The 19,119-nt window shown below is 51.5% G+C and overlaps 7 protein-coding genes across 7 annotated transcripts; 5 read left to right on the top strand and 2 right to left on the bottom strand.

Annotated features, from left to right (window-relative positions):
• Positions 1-2: 2 nt before the first annotated feature.
• On the top strand, positions 3-1,606 carry HO173_002223 (uncharacterized protein; the record flags this gene model as incomplete). Its single annotated transcript, XM_037304157.1, has 4 exons — positions 3-142; positions 232-475; positions 543-1,341; positions 1,395-1,606. The coding sequence occupies 4 exons, from the start codon at positions 3-5 to the stop codon at positions 1,604-1,606; spliced, it is 1,395 nt and encodes a 464-aa protein (XP_037168952.1).
• Positions 1,607-3,510: 1,904 nt separating this feature from the next.
• HO173_002222 (uncharacterized protein) lies at positions 3,511-5,140 on the bottom strand (the record flags this gene model as incomplete). The annotated part of the gene is made up of 2 exons (XM_037304156.1): positions 3,511-3,957; positions 4,007-5,140. The coding sequence occupies 2 exons, from the start codon at positions 5,138-5,140 to the stop codon at positions 3,511-3,513; spliced, it is 1,581 nt and encodes a 526-aa protein (XP_037168951.1).
• A 1,719-nt stretch (positions 5,141-6,859) lies between these two features.
• Positions 6,860-8,491, top strand: HO173_002221 (uncharacterized protein; the record flags this gene model as incomplete). The annotated part of the gene is made up of 1 exon (XM_037304155.1): positions 6,860-8,491. The coding sequence occupies one exon, from the start codon at positions 6,860-6,862 to the stop codon at positions 8,489-8,491; it is 1,632 nt and encodes a 543-aa protein (XP_037168950.1).
• A 1,524-nt stretch (positions 8,492-10,015) lies between these two features.
• Positions 10,016-12,083, top strand: HO173_002220 (uncharacterized protein; the record flags this gene model as incomplete). Its single annotated transcript, XM_037304154.1, has 2 exons — positions 10,016-10,994; positions 11,047-12,083. The coding sequence occupies 2 exons, from the start codon at positions 10,016-10,018 to the stop codon at positions 12,081-12,083; spliced, it is 2,016 nt and encodes a 671-aa protein (XP_037168949.1).
• A 1,338-nt stretch (positions 12,084-13,421) lies between these two features.
• Positions 13,422-15,341, top strand: HO173_002219 (uncharacterized protein; the record flags this gene model as incomplete). The annotated part of the gene is made up of 1 exon (XM_037304153.1): positions 13,422-15,341. The coding sequence occupies one exon, from the start codon at positions 13,422-13,424 to the stop codon at positions 15,339-15,341; it is 1,920 nt and encodes a 639-aa protein (XP_037168948.1).
• A 1,689-nt stretch (positions 15,342-17,030) lies between these two features.
• On the top strand, positions 17,031-18,225 carry HO173_002218 (uncharacterized protein; the record flags this gene model as incomplete). The annotated part of the gene is made up of 4 exons (XM_037304152.1): positions 17,031-17,467; positions 17,573-17,840; positions 17,912-17,948; positions 18,050-18,225. 4 exons carry the CDS (start codon positions 17,031-17,033, stop codon positions 18,223-18,225), a joined length of 918 nt encoding a protein of 305 aa, XP_037168947.1.
• A 336-nt stretch (positions 18,226-18,561) lies between these two features.
• Positions 18,562-18,762, bottom strand: HO173_002217 (uncharacterized protein; the record flags this gene model as incomplete). The annotated part of the gene is made up of 1 exon (XM_037304151.1): positions 18,562-18,762. The coding sequence occupies one exon, from the start codon at positions 18,760-18,762 to the stop codon at positions 18,562-18,564; it is 201 nt and encodes a 66-aa protein (XP_037168946.1).
• Between the last annotated feature and the right edge of the window lie 357 nt (positions 18,763-19,119).

The following is a 19,119-nucleotide window of genomic DNA, read 5'->3' as shown; positions in this document are numbered from 1 at the left end:
TGATGTACGATGGCTACTTCAAGGACATCATTAGGTCTGGCAAGGCACTTGAAGTCTCGTATACGGCTCAATGGCTTGAATTGCTCGCTTTGCAGGGGTCTTGCAACCGCCGCAGCGGACTCCCCCACATTGCCGTTGGCGGGTATTCGGGTTCTGGACATGACTAGAGTCCTGGCGGGCGTATGTGTGGTAAAGGCAAACCTGTGTTCGTTTGGCTAACGATGTGAAAAGCCATATTGCACGCAAATACTTGGAGACCTCGGGTAGGCATTGTCAAGTCCAGTATGATGAACCCACGTGGCCGGCCACAAGATTTGCTGAGCCAAACCTAACGATGGAACTGAATAGGGCAGAAGTCATAAAGATTGAGCATCCTATCCGAGGCGATGACACTCGAGCATGGGGTCCTCCATACGCAAAACATATTAGAGGGGACAAGCAAGATAGTCCTGGAGAGAGTGCTTATTTCTTATCGGTACGCTTACTGTTACAAAGAAGCCGGAGATTCGGCTTCGTATTGGTAGCTGACTAGAACATTGTAGGTGAACCGGAACAAGAAGTCTGTTGGACTTTCTTTCGCCTCTCCGTCTGGCGTCTCGATTCTGCATAAGCTAGTGAAAGACTGCGATGTACTCGTAGAGAATTATCTGCCCGATGCCTTGCAGAAATATCAGATGGACTATTCCACGCTATCGAAGATCAACCCATCTCTTATCTACGCCAGTATTACAGGTTACGGCCAGACTGGCCCCTATCGCAAACGCGCCGGCTACGATGTGATGGTTGAAGCGGAAATGGGCTTGATGCACATTACTGGCGCTCGAGATGGACCGCCTGTGAAAGTGGGAGTAGCTGTCACTGACTTGACCACGGGTTTGTACACCTCAAATTCAATAATGGCAGCCTTACTTGGGCGAATGAGGACAGGGAAAGGCCAGCACATCGACGTAGCGTTAAGTGATTGCCAAGTGGCGACTTTGGCCAACATGGCAAGTTCAGCATTAATCAGCGGTCAGCCGGACTCAGGGCGGTGGGGAACAGCCCATCCCTCTATTGTGCCATACAAAGGTTTCAAGACCGCCGACGGAGATATTCTGCTCGGTGGGGGCAACGACCGTCTCTTCGGGGTGCTATGCGATAAGATTGGCAAGCCCGCATGGCCAAAAGATGAGAGATTCAACACCAACAGCGCGCGTGTGAAGAATCGAGAGACACTGGAAGCGATGATCGAATCTGAGACGACGAAGAAGACTACGGCAGAGTGGCTGCAGGTACTAGATGAAAGCGGTATGCCCTATGCGGCTGTGAATGATATCCAGGGGACTATGAATCATGAGCACGGTATGCAACAAAAACTCGTCTGGGAACCTGCGGACTAACAGATGGTCTTACAGTGCTCGCCCGCGACATGGTCAAAGAAATCGAGCATCCCACCTGCGGTCCGATGAAACTCGTAAACACACCAGTGAAGTACTCCTACTCGGAGCCGAGTATACGGACACCGCCACCCCTACTAGGCCAGCACACCGAGGAAATACTCAGAGACATCGTGAACATGGACGAGAGTGAGATCAAGGATTTGAAGGCAGAGGGCGTCGTTGCTTAGCTTTTACCTCTTGAGGACTTGTTTACAGGCGAGCCGCCAAGGAACAGTGGCGGTCCTGCGCAACTAGGCTATCGGATCTGGCACGATTTATGGGTATCAAGCGGGATATTCAGGCTGGCTATCATGTAGATCCAGCTCAGAGAGAGCCTTGATTGGCACGATCTGTAGATATCACACCGAATGTTCCCACTGACATCACATAAATCCAGCCCAAAGAGACCGTTCTGGCACGATCTGTAAAAGTCAAGCCGAGTATTTCCGCCGCGGGAGTTGAAACCAGTCCGGACAGAGCCTTCGACAACAGAAGCTCTACTCTTCCAGCAAGGAAGTGTCGAATTCCCTGAGACTCTCAATCCTACAGCTACGACATCTTCTGGCAGCACGCCTCATGAAGATGGGAATCAGTAGTGCTTGCTCCAATCATTTCATTCTGTGTCTCTTTGTTGAAAAGAATGGCTAGGTCTCATAAGGAGATTACTAGCCGACTAATGACATCTCTCTTTGTTGAAAAGAGTTATTTCGAGCAAGCACCACGGAGGAGCCGCGAGGGTCATCAATATTGAGAAGAAGCGACTTTCAGCGAGCCTAGGTGACAAGACCGGGGGGGAGGAGGTTATATCTTCATAAGGAGCTTGACGTTTGAGAAGATATAGTCGTGATTGGCCGATATCGGAGAGGAGAAGAACCGCAGGTGTATGCGCCATGAAGGGAACAAACTCGACCGTAAAGGTAGGAAAGGCTGATGGGGTTGCGATAGCGATGAATGCCTGAGGGAATTCCCTTCAATATCGAGGTCTACCTGTAAAAATGACCGTGCTGCCATAGTGATGTCGTGAGTAGGAAAGGATGATTTCGTTGAGGGGGGCGTTGAGTGGAGTGTGCTTGGTTTCTCGCTGCTGCTTGCTGATGGTGAAAGGCAAGAATGGGCCTGTGGTTGTTATGCGGGGAAGGAGTGGACGGCAGTAAAGTGCCAAGGATAGGAAATCTCGAAACAGGTCAGTGTCCGCTCCATAGGAACGGACTCGATCGGTATCCGCATCAGGTTCGTTCCTTTGCAAGGATGCGGATGATGATCATATGATAGCTACGCGGCATGAGGATTGGAAACCTTTCGAACAGTCCCAATCATGAACGAGGGTAGGCAGACAGCAACTCTTATAACGAACGAGATTCAAGAGCAGCGCAAAGTCTGTCGACAACCCCTCGTCGATGATCTAGGGTGTTTCGGGATGAGCGGTTCGCCGAGACTTCCGGACTCCGTTGGCGGCCGCACTCTGACAGTCTGGAGGGTCGTGGATTTCGGGCGGAGGGGACGTCGTCACGGACGTAGGAGGGGTTGAATCGGTGGGAGTGTTGGGGGGGACGAAGATGACGTCGCAGGCCTTTGGTGTCTTGAGGTGAGCAGCCCATCAGTGCTCTCGTTGCCGACTGCTTCCCGAGAAAGTGGGTTGTCAAGAGACATAGAGGGCGTAGGATAGTTGGAGCCTTTGGCGCCTGAATGGAATGAGGATGAAGATTGACCTGCTAACCTCGGCTGTCTTGAAGGTCTGAAGGAGCCTTGAGTTCTGGGTGTGAGTGTTGCAGCGAAAGCCGCGTTGTTCAAAGGCAATGGGGCCGTAGGGTAGTTGGCAGCTTCGCCGCTGGTGAAGGACGATAAAGAAGCAGGCGTCCCAGGTGTCTGGCACCTTGGCGCGAAGATTGAAGCGATGTTCTTACTGGAAGTGGGTGAACCTGGGTGGCTTTGCTGCGGAGCAGTAGCTATACTCTGGCGGTGGGAGACCGGATCGATAACCGAAGCACTTGAGTGGAGGCAGTATGCTCGATGCCCTGCAACAACACTTGATGTATGCGTGTGTTGGGTGCTGAGAGGATACAGTTCTGGAGTTTGGTGAGATGTACGAGTATCACTCCTGCCAATGATATTGTGACCCTTCAAATGGAAGTATTGATTCAGACAACGCTCGGCGTTGCGAGAAAGGGAATTTTCGGTGGATATCCCCAAGCGTCTTTCCCGCATCACCCAACGCGCAGAGTTTCCGGTTCTCCTCCTCAGTCCAGGGCTTTTCTGCTTCGTGATAACTCGGACCCATCTTGCCGATGGTGTGTTTGCGTTGGCTTAAGGATCGATGCTTACGTTTGCCTTTAAACATAGGCTTTTCAGCAACTTCCTGCCAACTTAGATCTTCTCCGTCCTTGTGGCAGAGCGCCCAATCCTCGAATAGTGAGTACTGGGGCTTTCCTCCGCCCTGGCCATCATCCTCCTGTTGGTCATCCTGTTCCAGCAGCGTATGCTTTTGATTCGCTGCTAACACTCGCGATAGCACGTCAAGACGCGCTTGGTAGATGTTGCGCTTTAACGAGAATTAGCGTTCATTCCATACTGCATAGCTATTGGCTTACAGCTTTATTACACTCCATTCGTTCTTCGAAGCTCCAACTTCTGATGATCAATTCTTGCAACAAAACGCAGGCTTGCTCGTACGCACGCACGGCTTCTGTGTAATTGGACTGTTGGTCCATTGATTGTGCGTAGCGTGCAACACTCCATGCTTGGAACATACTGACCGAGGGATCTTGACGCTGCAGACGATTAGCTTGTTGGGAGTCTGAACTCTTTTGCGTTGATGGGTTGGAACTTGTTGAAGGAGATGAACGCGGAGGACGTCCTGATTCGTGAGAGGCCATCGAAATAGGCATCCTGGATTCCATGTCCTTAAATTCTTTTCCGTTCTCTTGGGAATGACCATGCAGACAACCGGGTAAATGCGGTTGTATGCCCATCAAGTCAGCTCCTCTGGTTATCGACTCCAAGGACTGTTGTCCATTCTGCACTGATGTTTCTCTGAGATGGGGAGGTAAGATCGTAAGACCTTCATACCTAGATTGGTGTTGACGGCTGCCCTGGAATTGGTCAAACGGATGACCACCTTGGAACGGCAGGGAGCCCATCGAAGCACTCCCTTGAGATCCCGAGGCCATGGCATGTGGTTGAGGATAAGTGAGTAGGCCCATCGAAGCTCCTCTCGTTGCAAATTGCTGTCGGTTGTCTTGGGCTTGACCATACAAGTGATCACCATGGCAGAAGTGGAGCCCCATTGGAGCAACGCCACTGATCGTTGAGTCCGTGAGTCGTTCACTGCTGTTGTCGGGAGCTGGAGAGAAACCAGGGAGGTCCGCTTCGCCAGTGTTTGGGTCACTACAATCCTTGACTGGATCCCACATCTTGGCTCTTGAAGAAGGTTCGTCATCAAGAGAGCTTTGTCGCCGTACACGGGCAGCAGCTCTAACGGGCGTGAAGCCTTCTTGCTCGTGAGGGACGCCATCCATGGCCGAAGTAGGCTGGTGGTACGGGATTCTGGCATTCATGCGTTGACCGGCTTCGATGTAGGACCCAGTGAGGACATCATAATTGGCTCCATTAGTAGATGGCTGAACATGTGTGACATGGCTGTTGATGTCATTATGGACGAAATTGGCCTCAGTGTGGGATGACATGGGGCTCTTCAAGGCTTCGGGTCTCTTCCTTTCGAACATCCTGATCCTGGTGCTGCCGCTGGTTTGGCTGGGTTTGACGCTCTTGTTCAAGGGTTTGTAATGTCACGTAATTGTGGTAAAGAGAGGGAAGGGAGAGTTAGAAGGGAATCCCGCCCTGTTCTGATATCCATAACACATGCATGGTAGCATTCAATCCTCAAAGTGATGGAGCTCGCCTCATTGTTGCTCCCACACTATTCGTCTCTTTGTCTACACTTCGGATCGAACCAGCCATACCCAGCGTTCCCCATGCTTTGGTTTTTGCCGATCGTTGCTCGTAGTAGGCCTTTGAAAACGATCCAATTAATGACTGCTGTGTTGTTCAATATCATGGGGTCTTACGGCGCCGATACTCCGTTAGCACGCTAGACCCCTCATTCGTTGGAAAGGTTCCGATGACTGTCATTTGTTGAATCTCTGCTCACATGACATAGACTTATATGGGGTAGGTGCCATTGCAGGAGGGTGTGATGCACGAGACCGCCAGGAAGACTTCAATGTAACAACGTAGTCCATTGCCAACACGCTTAATAAGGGCAAGTATTTGAGGTTCAACACTGCTGTAGAATGCTAATTCAAGTGCTGCAGATCTTTGTCGTGCAGGTCCATGGGTTAAGATGCCATTGCAGAACAGCTTCTGGGAATGTGGAAAGTTTTGTGTGTGTGGCTCTCAGGATTAGTGGCGAGACTTGTCACTGAATCGTTACTGAGTAGTACTATGCGGTTCCACGGAACGCAAAAGAGCAGCCTTGAAGGCTGCAGACGCAAAATTCTTCGAAAATTACCTCTTCACCTGTGTATCGAGGACATCTAGACTCCGATGAGGGCTGTAACCTGCTCAATTTCACGTGAGTTTCGGGCATCAACATGGAGAAATGTCTTATTCAAGACAGTGATTCCTTCAGGAAGAGCTATTACGGTGAGAGAAACTTTTCATTGCCGCTGCTCTTGTGAACGTTATAGAAACAGTACAGCTTATGGTTGAATGCTTTTTTACCCTGCATGGACGCATCCATCGGACAATGCTCGACGTTGCATCAGGGTCTGTGACGACCAGCAAATGAGACCGTAATCTAACAGCTTAAGATAATAAGGGCCGTGTTGTGCAGCTCACGGATTCTGAGTCCACCCAATGTTGAGAGATTCCAGGGTGGCAGAATTTGCCGGTCTTTACTAGTAAGCCAGCAACATGATCAGGCAAGGTCCAATCGACCTGGAAAGTGACAAGGGAGTCTTGATCAACGAGAGAGGAAGGTCCAACGGGGTTGAGAAGCCAGGTGTCAGGTAGCCGTAGTAGGAAGGAAAGCCGTCGAAACGGAGAGATAGAACGCATTGCAAAGGGTAGCCTATCACGTTGATAGCGTGCTCGTATATTTTAGACTCTTAGAGGAAGGCCGTTCAGTGGTTACTGATCCTACGCGCACGGAAGGATCCTGCGTAGAGGCCCACCATATCGCTTAGATCCTTATGCGGAGAATACTCGCCACTTCCGCGGGTCAGGACAATCTATACTGTACTGTATTCTGTAAGGACTTTTGAAGTTCGTGAAATTTCGAAGACAATTTGGAGTTGAACAATTTGGAGTTGGAGCAGATCAGCATATTATATTACAGAACGAGCTAGCGCGGCAAGTCCAAAAGCGACTTCAAGCTCAATCTGCAATTATCTCCACACAGCTCCTACTGTATAATGGGTGGGGAGCAGGCAATTTCTGTCCCAATGAGCTCTACGACGGAAGATTCAGATTGGAATATGTCTCCAAAATCAAGGCGTCCGCACAGTCTTTCTAACACAGATACCGTACGTCCAACATCACAGCCAGTAATCCCTCGCCAGTCTCCCACGTCCCAAGTTGACAGCTCCGCCCTCTCTACGCCTCGCGCCGGAAGCTTTGCTTCAACAGCTACGCAGATAGAAAAACAGCTAGAAAGTCAATTATCTCAAGCCGTAGCAACTACGTTCCCGTCCGCCCACGCCCAACCTGCAGTAACTCCAAGTTCTGCCATACTTCCAAATCCTGCTCTTACAATTCCTAATGCGGATGGCTCCATCTTGATCAATCAGAATACGCCAGAATGGGAGGCTGCGCGGGAAGCGGTCCTCAGCCAGATGGTAACAAGCCAAGATATTACTGCTACGCCCACGCCCAAGGTGACCAGAGGAGGGGTTAAGACTGGTGGAAGGAGAGGTAGAGGGGGCAGAAGGACCAAAGTCAAGATCGAAGAACCGGACGACACTCCACCAAAGAATCTGGATGCTCCTGTCAGAGCCAAGAATAAAGGTGGGAGGCCACGAGGCAGCAGGGCAGGTGGAACCCCAAGAGGCGGTAGAGGAGGAACGCCAGGAAGTGGTAGAGGTGGCGCAACACCCGGGAGTGTTAGGGCAGGTGTCAACAAAGGGGGCCGGCCTCGAGGCAGTAGAGCCGGACACAGTGCAGCAGCGCTGGCTGGCCGGTTGATTGGTCGGGGTATCAAGAGAAAGAGGAAGAAGGGCGATGACGACGACGACGATGAAAAGGATGATACAGATGCGTCTGAAGAATTTACACCAATCGCTGCAACGAGTTCCGGTCGCCGTATTAATCAAGTAAAGACGTTCTCTCCTGTGGTCCTCGATCCGGTGAAAGGCCTAAGTAACAAGACCCCTCAAAGTGCTGCGCGTGCTCCTGTGCCCGAGCCCCCATCGACTGCAAGGAAAACGAAAAAGAGAAGGAAACCCGGTGAAGCTGCAGTCTGTATCAATTGCGGCCGTGGTCACTCGCCTAATTCTAACATGATCGTTTTCTGTGATGGCTGCAGTACGCCATGGCATCAGTACTGCCACGATCGGCCCATCACACCCTCATTCATCCAGATTGAGGAAAAGGAGTGGAATTGCGCAGAATGTACTGTTGTGCAAGAGGAGAAGATGCACCTGACTGGCAAAGTTAGCGCAGGCAGAATGTCCTTATCGGAGAAGAGAACCTATCTGCAAAATTTGGAAAAGGCAGAGCTTGTAAGCTTGCTGCTGCATGCAAGTACTCTTCATGAAGATCTGCCTGTCTTTGGTCCACCACCTCCACCGCCTCCAGTGCAAGTGCTTGAGCCCACGGCAGATGAAGAAGAGCTCTATGTCTACGTTGAACCGGATCCACTGCCTTACCCTAAGGCTGGCAATGGCTTACTACTACCGCCGGAGGATGATGATCTTGACATACTGATTGATGAGGACATTGTGACATACAGTCACCTATGGAAGGGACCTGCTGGTTGGGAGGGGCCTAATGGGATGCGCTGGCCTTTCCCGCCAAACGGCATAGGGGCGAGAGGGGTCATGGGAGCTCCCATCCATCAGATCGGCGTTGGAGCTTGACCTTGGCAAGGAATCGGGCAGTCCGAGGACATTACGGGACGATGCATTCATAGCTCGAGCTGGTTTTACCTACCATGTACATAAGGTACTTCAACGCAACTTCTAGGCGAGTTGAGCGAAAAAGTTGCAATTGTAGCGGCATGAATCTTTTGGAATTTTGGTAAGATAAGCACGCTTGAGCTGCTTCTATGGACTGATTGTATCTAAATACCTTTCCAATTTGGAGGAAGTCGGCATTCAAGTGCCACAATTTTCGATAGCGAATCCTGAACACCAGAGGCTGACGCCAAGACGAGCATTTGCTCTCATTGTCGAAGTTGGAAACTAGAACCGAGGCCGCCGTGAAAAACTGCCTTCTTGGCTAGCACCATCATTATCCTGCTGCCCCCACTTCGCGCCAGATTTTGTGTTTGGAATTGTTTACGTACGAAGCTTAGGTGTTTTGCGCTCTGCTGTAGGAGTAAGTCTAATAGATGATGCGTATGATGCGTGGAAAGACATCATCTTGCATTGATTAGGGTCCACATGACTTCAAATGTTAGAACTTGGAAAGAAACGTCATTCGTAGGGCTAAACAACGAGGCTCAAAACCTTCCTCCCTCGAGTAGCTTTAGGCAAGGGGCAAACGGAACGAGCGTTGGTGCAGATATTTTAGCATCCTCTCTCCTCTCAATATGGCAGCAGAGCATGTGAGTCATGAAGAAGAGAAGATCCTATCCTGCTCGCAATTATCTGAGCCTGGGTTTGCCTGCCAGCGGGACTTGGATACTCGTCGTATCACTCTGACTTGCAATCCCTTCCAACGCAGCTCCGTGTACGCAAAAGTAGTTTGTAGGCGCCGTGTGAGACGTAGGAATGACATGCAGTTTGGTGAAAGCTTCTGGCGGTGAAGGATTTATGGCATTTGAGCCAATTGGAGTCCCTTAATAAGATTATTAGCGCGCCAAAAATTCCCACGTTATGGCCTTCCGCCCGCTCCTCTACTCTCTTCTTTCCTCCTACAACCCATTTTCCAGACAACGAAGTCGCACTACACATCTTTACAAAGAGCACACATACACATCCAACCAATAATACCGTCGATTCAACATGCCTCAGGCGATCGCTGTGCTGTAAAGACCTACTGAAGGGCATGTGGAAACGCATGCCCTTCAGTACTGGCCAGCCCAACGAGTATCTCAATCGACTATCGACGTTATTATCTCTTCGATTGCTTCAAAGCATCACCCCTGAGCATTCGAAGCTCTTCACACTACAAAGTCAGGTCGCGCTCCTCGGTCCTCGAGGCTGAAGGAGGATTGTGGTCTGCTCACCGCCCTCTCATCGAACACAAAAACATTACTTAAAAGATCTCTGAACAAACCCTGAAGAGTACACCATTCTGCAGAGAACTCAGAACCCACCATTTTGACAATACGATACCCCCCTCCATAACGTCTCTACCCCTGGGGATCCCAGGAAGGGTAGCACGAGACTACTACCTACATACAAAAACGCTATACAATACACACCATAAGCCTCACCATGTCTCGCAAATCGAGTCGCAATGCCTATGCGCCGATTGGCGCGGCGCCAAACCCATTGGAAATTGACCATGCTTCTGGACACAAAAAGTCCAAAAGAAATCAGCCTCGACTAGACCAGTCGAGCAATACCTATACAGAGAGACCTACACCGAAAAATTCCTCGCCGAAGCACGGAGGAGGACAAGCTTCCTGCAGCACATCCAGCGACGATGACGCCGATGGAGATGTCAGCAATTTGGACGCTGCCGAGCCTGATGAAGAGAGTGACGACGATGGGGAGGGGGATGCATTTGCCCTGTCTGGTCGCGCCATCAAGGGGGATGGAGATCAGGCGGGGCGTAGCAAAGAAGACGTTGGCGATCGCGAATCAATCTTTGAGGGAAAGAAGAGCCATGGCCCCACCGCTTCCAAGGGCAAAACTAAAATCACGAAAGCGAGACCTACCTTGCGCGATTCTGATGACGATGTCTACAATCGTGTTGATCTGATCAGCGACTCAGAAGAGGATGAGCCCAATGTCGAGCAATTGGAGGAAAGGAACATTATTGAATCAGAGGAGGCTGACGATCTCAACACTGCGCCAGCATACCTTGATGCATCGGATGGATGGGAAGGATTCGAACTCGAAGACGGCTTATTCCTCGAGGATGTTCCGTACTTTGACGAACGGTATGGCCGCACTGATTCGAACATTCTCGACAGTGAGATGGAGCTCTTTCAATCGGCAAGCATCTTCGATGGATTTCCTTCGCCTCCGCCACCATCGCCATCCCCTCGTCGGGTTCGTTTCAAGGAGCCAATCTCGCAATTATCGAACGATTCCGATATGGACTCGGATCGCGGAGACATCAACGTTCTCTTCTCTCCTGTTGTTACTCCTACTGTACCATCAGGTGGGGATCTGGACTTGGGTGGCCCATATTTGGATTACGAAGACGACGATGGCAGCTCTGTTGGAAGCTCCAGCGGGTACGAAAGTGGGTTGCATGACTTGATCTCATCTGCGAAGCTAACATTGCTCCTTTTCAGCTGATTATGGCGACACCACTGATGAAGAAGATGTTCCAGCTTCTGCAACCAAACGACCACAGTCACTTCTTCGTCAGCCATCGCTGTCGTCGCTGGAGCTCGAGGCTCAAGTTCCTGCCACGCCAGCAGCAAATGGTCCATTCACATTCCCTGGAACTCCTGCCGGATATCGTCGTGGCCCACGCATGGGTACCTGGATAGTCGATTCCACCAAACCATGTGCGGTCATCGACAGCACTGGTGAGAACATGATCATCCGTCCCGCGACGCGTCCATCTAAACCTAACGATATGTCTGTGTCAATAGCCAACAGTATCATAAGCACTGCGAACGCAAGCCCGATTGTTTCGCAGCCGACGTTGGGCAATGCACCAGATGGCAATGGCATTGACCCCAGTAGCTTTCCAAGTCAAGCCTCCATGTACGAGTATAATGATCCAGTACTTGGACCGGCCTCTGATATTTTGGCGGCTTCCGCTCCTCTTCCGGCTGGCCACAGCCGACAGCCTTCGATGGATCATTCATTTGCTGCATCGTCTGTCTTCGTTCCCATGGATGCAATGGGTAATGTCAGCTCTTTTTTCGAAGACGACGACCTGAACGACGATGATGACGACGACGATGCTCTCTTGAATATCGATGACTTCATTGATTTTGGCGACGACTCCTCAGAGGACGGAGACCAAGCTGCAGGCGATGATTCGGCTCTAACATCGCCTGTCACAACGGAAGGTCCTGGCCCGGTCCAATTAAAGACACCGTCGCCTGATGCTACTATGGCTTCAGACGACCTTATGAAACACCTCGATAGGCACATCGTGTCTGCATTCCGTCGCGGACAGCCTCATCACCAACCTCAACCGCGTCCTCGTCATGGTAACTTGTCGTTGAACAGCTACGCACTCAAGGGTGGAAGGCAAGCTGCTGCCAATGCTCCGATGGGCCCTCAGAAGAAGCGCAAGATGAGTGGGAGCTTCGGCCATCGTCCATCGTTTGGGGTTCCCGCTGCCAAGAGGAGAATGATTCATCATCGCTGAATGATGATGACGGATTTGCACTACTTACAAATCCAAGATGAGATAGATGCATTCAGATGATACTTGCACGAATACTATATGAGGACGAGGAAACGCTAGAGAAAGCCAAGAGGCACCAGAAGCACTTTGGATCTACGCGCACCGCCGGCTACGAGTGTTGGCTTCCATATGCGACAGTATACACAAAAGCACCAAAAAGGAGAGGATCTTTACGATTTTGACGAGCTATGCAGCTACGGCCAACTGCTCATGGAGATAATAGGAGTTGCGCTTTATAATCATTCGGATTATCATTTCATGTTTTCGGAATACAACGGCTTTAAGAGCTTCCTGCATATCATGCTCAGAATGTTTGGTCCAGCATCTCTACGGAGATTCACTAGGAGTTATGCGAACGATGTCGATGTCATAGTGCTGCGCATTTGCCTCGAGATACGATGATACCACAAAAGTCGGGCTTTTTCTTCGCTTTTACTACTTCCTTTAGGTTCAGTGGGCTGAGGCGAGCACTACTGGCTACTGTTTTCATGTATCCAGTAAGATCCGACTGATAGAATAGGTCTCTAGAGACATCGAGTTAGGCATGCTAATCAAGCTCATTTGACCTGATGGCTCATCGCAAGTTACTTTGTACTAACTTTGAGGCTTTGTACATGGCGCTTCTCAGTCTTAGCTGCCCAAACCATGATCAGGGCATTAGGAAGTAGCCCAGTATTAAGGTGATAGTGTGTAGAATATCATGGCGATGGCAAGACGTCTTCAATAGTTCCGTCACGAAAGTAAAGTGAAGAGGTCTGGCCCACTAGTCCGCTTTGGGCTCGGCTTCACCGTAAGCGGCCGAGACCATTTTCTTTGATTTCTCGCTGATGTCGCGACTTGCCAGCTTACAGGCTTCACGTCGCACTTTCGCAGGCATCCTCCCTCACAGATTCAAGCAGATCTTCAACACAAACATCACAACTCTCCTACAGTCGTCATCATCATTTATGGGGCCATTCAGAACCTCTACCATTACCATTACCGTCCCGACCCCAAGCCCAGCCATCTCGCGCTGCAAAGCGAAGTGCATCGGAGTATCCCAGACAGAAAAGTTTTTCGCCACTGAAAGTACCTCGGTGCTGTGGCTACTGGCGGAGGGTCCGTCCTGAATGGGCGGACGGTAATAAGACCGCGATCATATTTGTGGATCGACAAACATGTATGGGCCCTCTTGAACTAAGGTACCTGGCAAAGTATCCACACTCATCGTATGCCAGAAGTCTGCGAAGACGCAACTCATAACTCTTTGAATGTCCTGGCCGGTCGAGCGCCGCCTATAACTTGTCCACTCGCGCGACGATGTTCGCTTTCGACGCTACAGACAAACACTTCTCCAACTCTCATCTGGATGAGTCATTCGCTCCTGTCGCCCCTATTCCAGCACTTGATGGATTGACAGTCGAGGACGGAGATGGGCTTCTACATGAGAATAGTGAAATCAGCAACACGGCGGACGCAATAGGGGAACACTCCAATCACTCCTGCCCAAGGGATCGGCCGAGCTCTAGGCTCGGTCCGGAACCCGTCGAGCCTACACTGAGCGGACATGGTACTCCACCAATAGATATCGTCATGACACCTTCGATGGCCAGAAGTCGGAGCAGGGCTAGGAGCGAGCACGAGGATCACGCATTGGCCGAGGCTACACCAAGACCTCTCCCCAAACCTGCGCGCAAGAAGAGGCGTGGGCCAAAGAAAGGCGCAGTGGCAGCATTGAGTACGGTACGGGGATTTACGCCCGTGACCTCTGGCGACGACGATTCCGACTTCGACTTCTCCTCGGAAGGCTTTCGCAGAAGGAGGGAATTGAGCGTTCAGCGTTCCAGCAGTATTGTGAGGAAGGACCTGAGCCTCGATCGTTCTGGGCGATCTAGTATTGGCAGCGCCCTTGAGGTTCGATCATCATCGCCTTCAAGTGGCATCAGTGCTCTCACAAGACAATTAGATGGCTTGGAATGTGATGGCTCCCCCGGCAAAACTTCGCTATTGAGGAACAAAAGCAAGCTTGGCTCGGAGACCGCTAGCAGTGCAAGCGTGACATCAGGGACCAGCGGCGACGAAGATACACCGGAGACAACCAGCTACGAAGTGCCTTTAGAGCATGACTTTATCAGTTCCGATATCACACAGAGGGACAGACGCGATGCTCGGCCGGACAATTTGTTGAACGGTGGGGTGGTTCGGAAGATGCAAGCGACTGATTTCGACCCTCTCCGCTGTCTTGGCAAGGGTACCTATGGGACTGTCCTTCTGGTCAAGCAGGCATGCACCGGCAAGCTCTATGCGCAGAAGCAATTCCGGAAGGCCTCGTTGACCGTGCGCAAACAACTTGTAGAGCAGACAAAGACGGAGCGAAGTATCTTGGAAAGCATCAACCGCCATCCATTCGTGGTGAAGCTCTACTATGCGTTTCAGGATCATGAGAAGCTGTACCTCATTCTTGAGTATGCCCAAGGCGGAGAGCTCTTCGAGCATTTGCGGACGGAGCGAATGTTTCCTGAGGAGACCGCTGCTTTCTACATGGCGGAGATGGTACTTGCCCTCGAACATCTGCATCACACCGTCGGTGTCGTCTACCGCGATTTAAAACCGGAGAACTGCCTTCTCGATTCCGAGGGGCATCTGCTATTGACAGACTTCGGGCTTAGCAAAGAGGCCGTTGACGGAGAGCACCGCTGCAAGTCAATGACCGGCACAATTGAATATATGGCTCCCGAAGTGATCCAAATGCAAAGCTACGGGACAGCAGTGGATTGGTGGTCCTTCGGCATTCTAGGCTTTGATCTATTGACCGGCTCATCGCCCTTCCGCGCCAACAACGACATGAAGATCCGAGAAAAGATCGTGAAGGCCAAGCTGGTCCTCCCCTACTTCCTCAGCCCTGACGCAAAAGACCTCCTGACGCGCCTTCTCCGCAAAGAGCCGAAGAAACGGTTGGGCGCTTGCATGCCGAAGGACATGCAAAGCATCAAGAGCCACCGCTTCTTCCGAAAGATTGAGTGGGCGAAACTGGAAAGACGGGAGACGGAACCGCCGATCACACCACTCATCACTGATCCAGAATTGGCGGAGAACTTCTCGTCTGAGTTTACGGATCTGGCCGTCAGTCCTGTGCTACCGGGCCCGTTGAGCGGTAACAAGAGCGAGCCGGATCCTTTTGGTGGTTTCAGCTTTGTAGGAAGTCGCAGCTTGCTGGAATGCGGGAATGGATTCTTCTGAAGGGGAAAGAAAGGGGACGGATGACGGACAGCGCTGGAGGATTGAGGAGTGGTGCTCTTGAACTGGCTTGTGCTCTTGAACCGACTTGATTGGTTGGATGGCGTTGGCACTGTTTGATGGACAGCATGGGTAGAAAAGCTTGGATCGTGCTCGCGTATTTGCTTTGAGGCTCTTTGATTAATTTTCTTTTCAATCGACTGCATCTGAGATTGTTGAAGATGAGGGATTTTCGATAGACGACTCGGCAATAGATCTTTTACACACATGCGCCATTTGGGCGGTTGCCCTCTCATTCTGTACGAGCTGTTGAATCGATTTCGGCGGTCATGTTGGGACCAGGAGGAGGTGGATATGCATTCTGCACAGGACCAGGCACGGTTCGCAAGCAAGGGGATCGTTCCCGCAGCTCCCACGTTTCCCAGCTCTCGTATCTTGGGAAATCTTTGGATCGGATGGGTCCTCCAATTCGGATGAAACAACAGTTCAAGTTAGCTCCATATCGAGCTAATCTCCAGCCTATGAGGATTCAGGGGTAGCGCGCGGCAGCCTGCGTTAGTGCATCCGGGGCCTGGTACACCAACTAGGACCCACCGAGTTATCGACCCCCTCTTTTTTGATGGATGTGACATTTTTAAATTTTAGTGGGATGATATTCAGGCCCACGGTCAGGGACTACTGGGATACTGGAATCAAGGTACTGTACAATGATATCAGTATTCAGGGAAGCATCTATGCACGCAAGAGACTCTGCCGATGCAGGTAAGAGTCCCAATCTACATCTCACTTCTTTCTTCAACAGAGATGAGATGGAAGCCGAAGCTGACAACATAAGTGCAAGGCCTCCCGATCTTTCACCCTGGCCCCAGACCACCACTCTTCCAGCAGTAGTCATCATTCTATTATTTCGATATTTCGATATTTCGTCTTCGCAGGTTGACATACGCCTTCTAAGTAAGCGGGGAATCCGACCAATGGATGCTGAAGTTGAGCAGTTGAAACAGTGCCTGCCACTCGCTCTTGAATCTTAATGAATACCTTAGGATAGTCAATGCTACGCCTCGCACCCCAGGGTGGGACGATGCACTAGAGCAAGGTTAATCTGACAGTCCATGTCTGCCATGCATCCACCCCGCATCTCGAACCATCCCATCATCCTTTTCTTCATTTCTTCTCATCCCAAAGAAACCAAAACAAAAAACTCCTCTCCGCCATCTCCATTCTCGTCTCCTAACCGAGCTCTTTGCCATCCCCGCACTTTCACAGCACTCAATCTATGCAATTTGACTGCACCATGAAACAGGACCCATGCAAGACTAATGCTATCCCGGTAGTGTCCTTGACAAGATTCATGCAGATCTGCTGGCTCCTGAGCTTGACAAGTGCAAGAGCCCGCACGGGAGGTAGATAGGAAAGGGGAGACGGGAGGGGATGGAAGGTCTTCGTTTTGCCAAGGGGATCGAATAATAAGATGACTTGTGATATATATCTCTGTCTGCCCCCAATCACTTTACTCTCTTCTCCAGGACATCATACAATCGTCTTCCGCACTCATTACTTGCATCAGCATTTACATTCCTTTTCTTCGTCAATATTCAACATTCAGACGCATCAAGCTCGTCTTTTACCCTCCTTGCCTCATACCTTCACCTTTTCAACCTATTCAAATCATCATACTACGAACCCACAGCAATGCATTTCGCACGGTTCTCCCCCCTTCTCCTTTTGGCCAGCACAGTCGCAGCCACGCCCCGCCACCCCTGGAAGGGTAAGTGGGAGTACTCCCATCATCATTCCTCCTTCGCGTCCCTAAAGGATGCATCCGCCGGCTTCGCCATGCCTTCTGGAACAGGCGTCGCTCCGGTGATCCCTCAGGGCACAGTGCTGGTCGCTGCTCCCAAGGCTCTTGTATCCCACGTGCCCTCTGTGTCCTCGACCGAGTCCGGCGGAGGCGACACTGAGAAGGAAGCCGCCAAGCCACAAGAGAACCCAGGCTTACCATCTTCCTCAGCGCCAGCAAACGCAGTTTCCTCGACGCCTGCCGCCGCTACTGCTAGCAAACCAGCACCTACCACGTCTGCATCCCCACCCTCCGGCGGCGGAGTCTCCTACAGCGCCACCTTCACCCAGTACGTTTTCCTCCACTTCAGCCCCTACTTTTCTCCCCACCCTGAACTATTCTCAAATTTACCAACCCTCCCCACTTGATCATCAATCCCACTGATCCACCCCAGGTACGGACTCGACGACGGCAACGGTTCCCCCAACTGCAACACCGCCACCGTTTCCTGCGGCTTCTTCAACACCCCCGGGTACAACGCGGCCGTGTCCCAGAACCTGTTCGGTGCGGCGTCGGGCAAGACCGACACGTGCGGTACCTGCTGGCAACTCGACCCGGTGTCGAACCCCAATGCCGCGAACACCGCCGCGGCGGTGGGTGGCCTGAGTACAATCGTGGTCATGGTGAACAATCTTTGCCCGGCGTCGAGTAACGAAAAGGATGTAAGCGACCCCATCAGATCGTCTTTCAGTAGAGGAACGGACGTACTAACAACGACCCTCCCAAACCCCAGTGCGGTCAAGCAACCCTTCAAGACACCAACTTCGCAGGTAGGCCACCCTCATCACCCCCAACTCCCCCACCCACCCCTTCCCTTTTTCCCCCCCGGCTCTCCACTTTGCCGCCAAAAGAGCTGACGCGCCCCGCCCAGGCGCCAACGTGAACTTCGACCTCTGCAAAGACGACGGGGCCGCCAACGCCCTCTTCGGTGGCTCGGGCATCGGCATGGCGTTCGGCAAGGCCACGCAGGTCGGCTGCGATTTGTGGACCGGGAGCCAGAACTACACCACCGGCACCATGCCCAGCATGCCCCTCGAGACGTCTTGAGTGCGGCTGGCCGTTGATGCGTCGGTGGGGGAGGAATCGATGGTGGTGGTGCGTGGATGGCAGGGGTTGCATTCGACATTCGATGCATATACATATTCCCTTCTTCTTCTTCTTTTTTTCTTCTTGATGAACTAGTATAGTATCCTCGCGGCTCGTATTCTGCCACCAAGGAGGGTGGGGTGGGGTGGGGCGGGGTGGGGATGTCGGCTCTTTGCAAGAGCGTCCACTCCTTCTTCTTCTTCTTCTTCTTCTTCAACACCAACACACGACTTTTGCCAACAGCCTGGATCCATATGATCGTCCGGCTCAGTGTACATATTACCTTCTTCATCCTCTTCATCCTCTTCTTCTTCTCCTCTTCCTCTTCTTCTCTTCCTCTTCCTCCTCCTCCTCTTCCTCTTCCTCTTCCTCTTCCTCCCCTTCCTCCTCTTCTTCCTCTTCCTCTTCACCGCCGAAAATCAACAAAAACAAAGAATCAAAGAAGACAGAAAGTTGAAAATCGCCCGCTCCGTAGCTGTAAGCCTTAATGACATGCATTCATTCATTCATTCATTCACAGAGTGCAAAACTTCCACCATCAATCTTGCCGCTGGGTCAGGTCATGCGGCAGCGATGAGGTGCATATCTCGTACTTGGCTTGCGAGAATGGACATTGCGCTTGTGTGCAAGGGTTCTGGTGTCGCTGCGGAAGCATGGGGAATGGGGTATTTCTTCATTGGTGTTGCAACATATTTCACGGATCTATAATGGCGACTTGAAAATTTTGGAAAATCCCGTACTCGCCGCGCTTCGATGCAGCGTGAGGGGTCGAGTGATGAGCCAGGGCCTAACGGCGCGCGATGAGGAGGGGAGGGGGACTTTTGACCAGCGGGAAGGAACGCTGGCGTTGACAAC

This window comes from Letharia columbiana (assembly GCF_014066305.1).
Source record: "Letharia columbiana isolate WasteWater2 chromosome Unknown Sc0000004_s0, whole genome shotgun sequence".
NCBI lineage: Eukaryota > Fungi > Ascomycota > Lecanoromycetes > Lecanorales > Parmeliaceae > Letharia > Letharia columbiana.
Note: the sequence above shows the minus strand (reverse complement) of the source record. Positions and strands in the feature narration are given on the sequence as shown.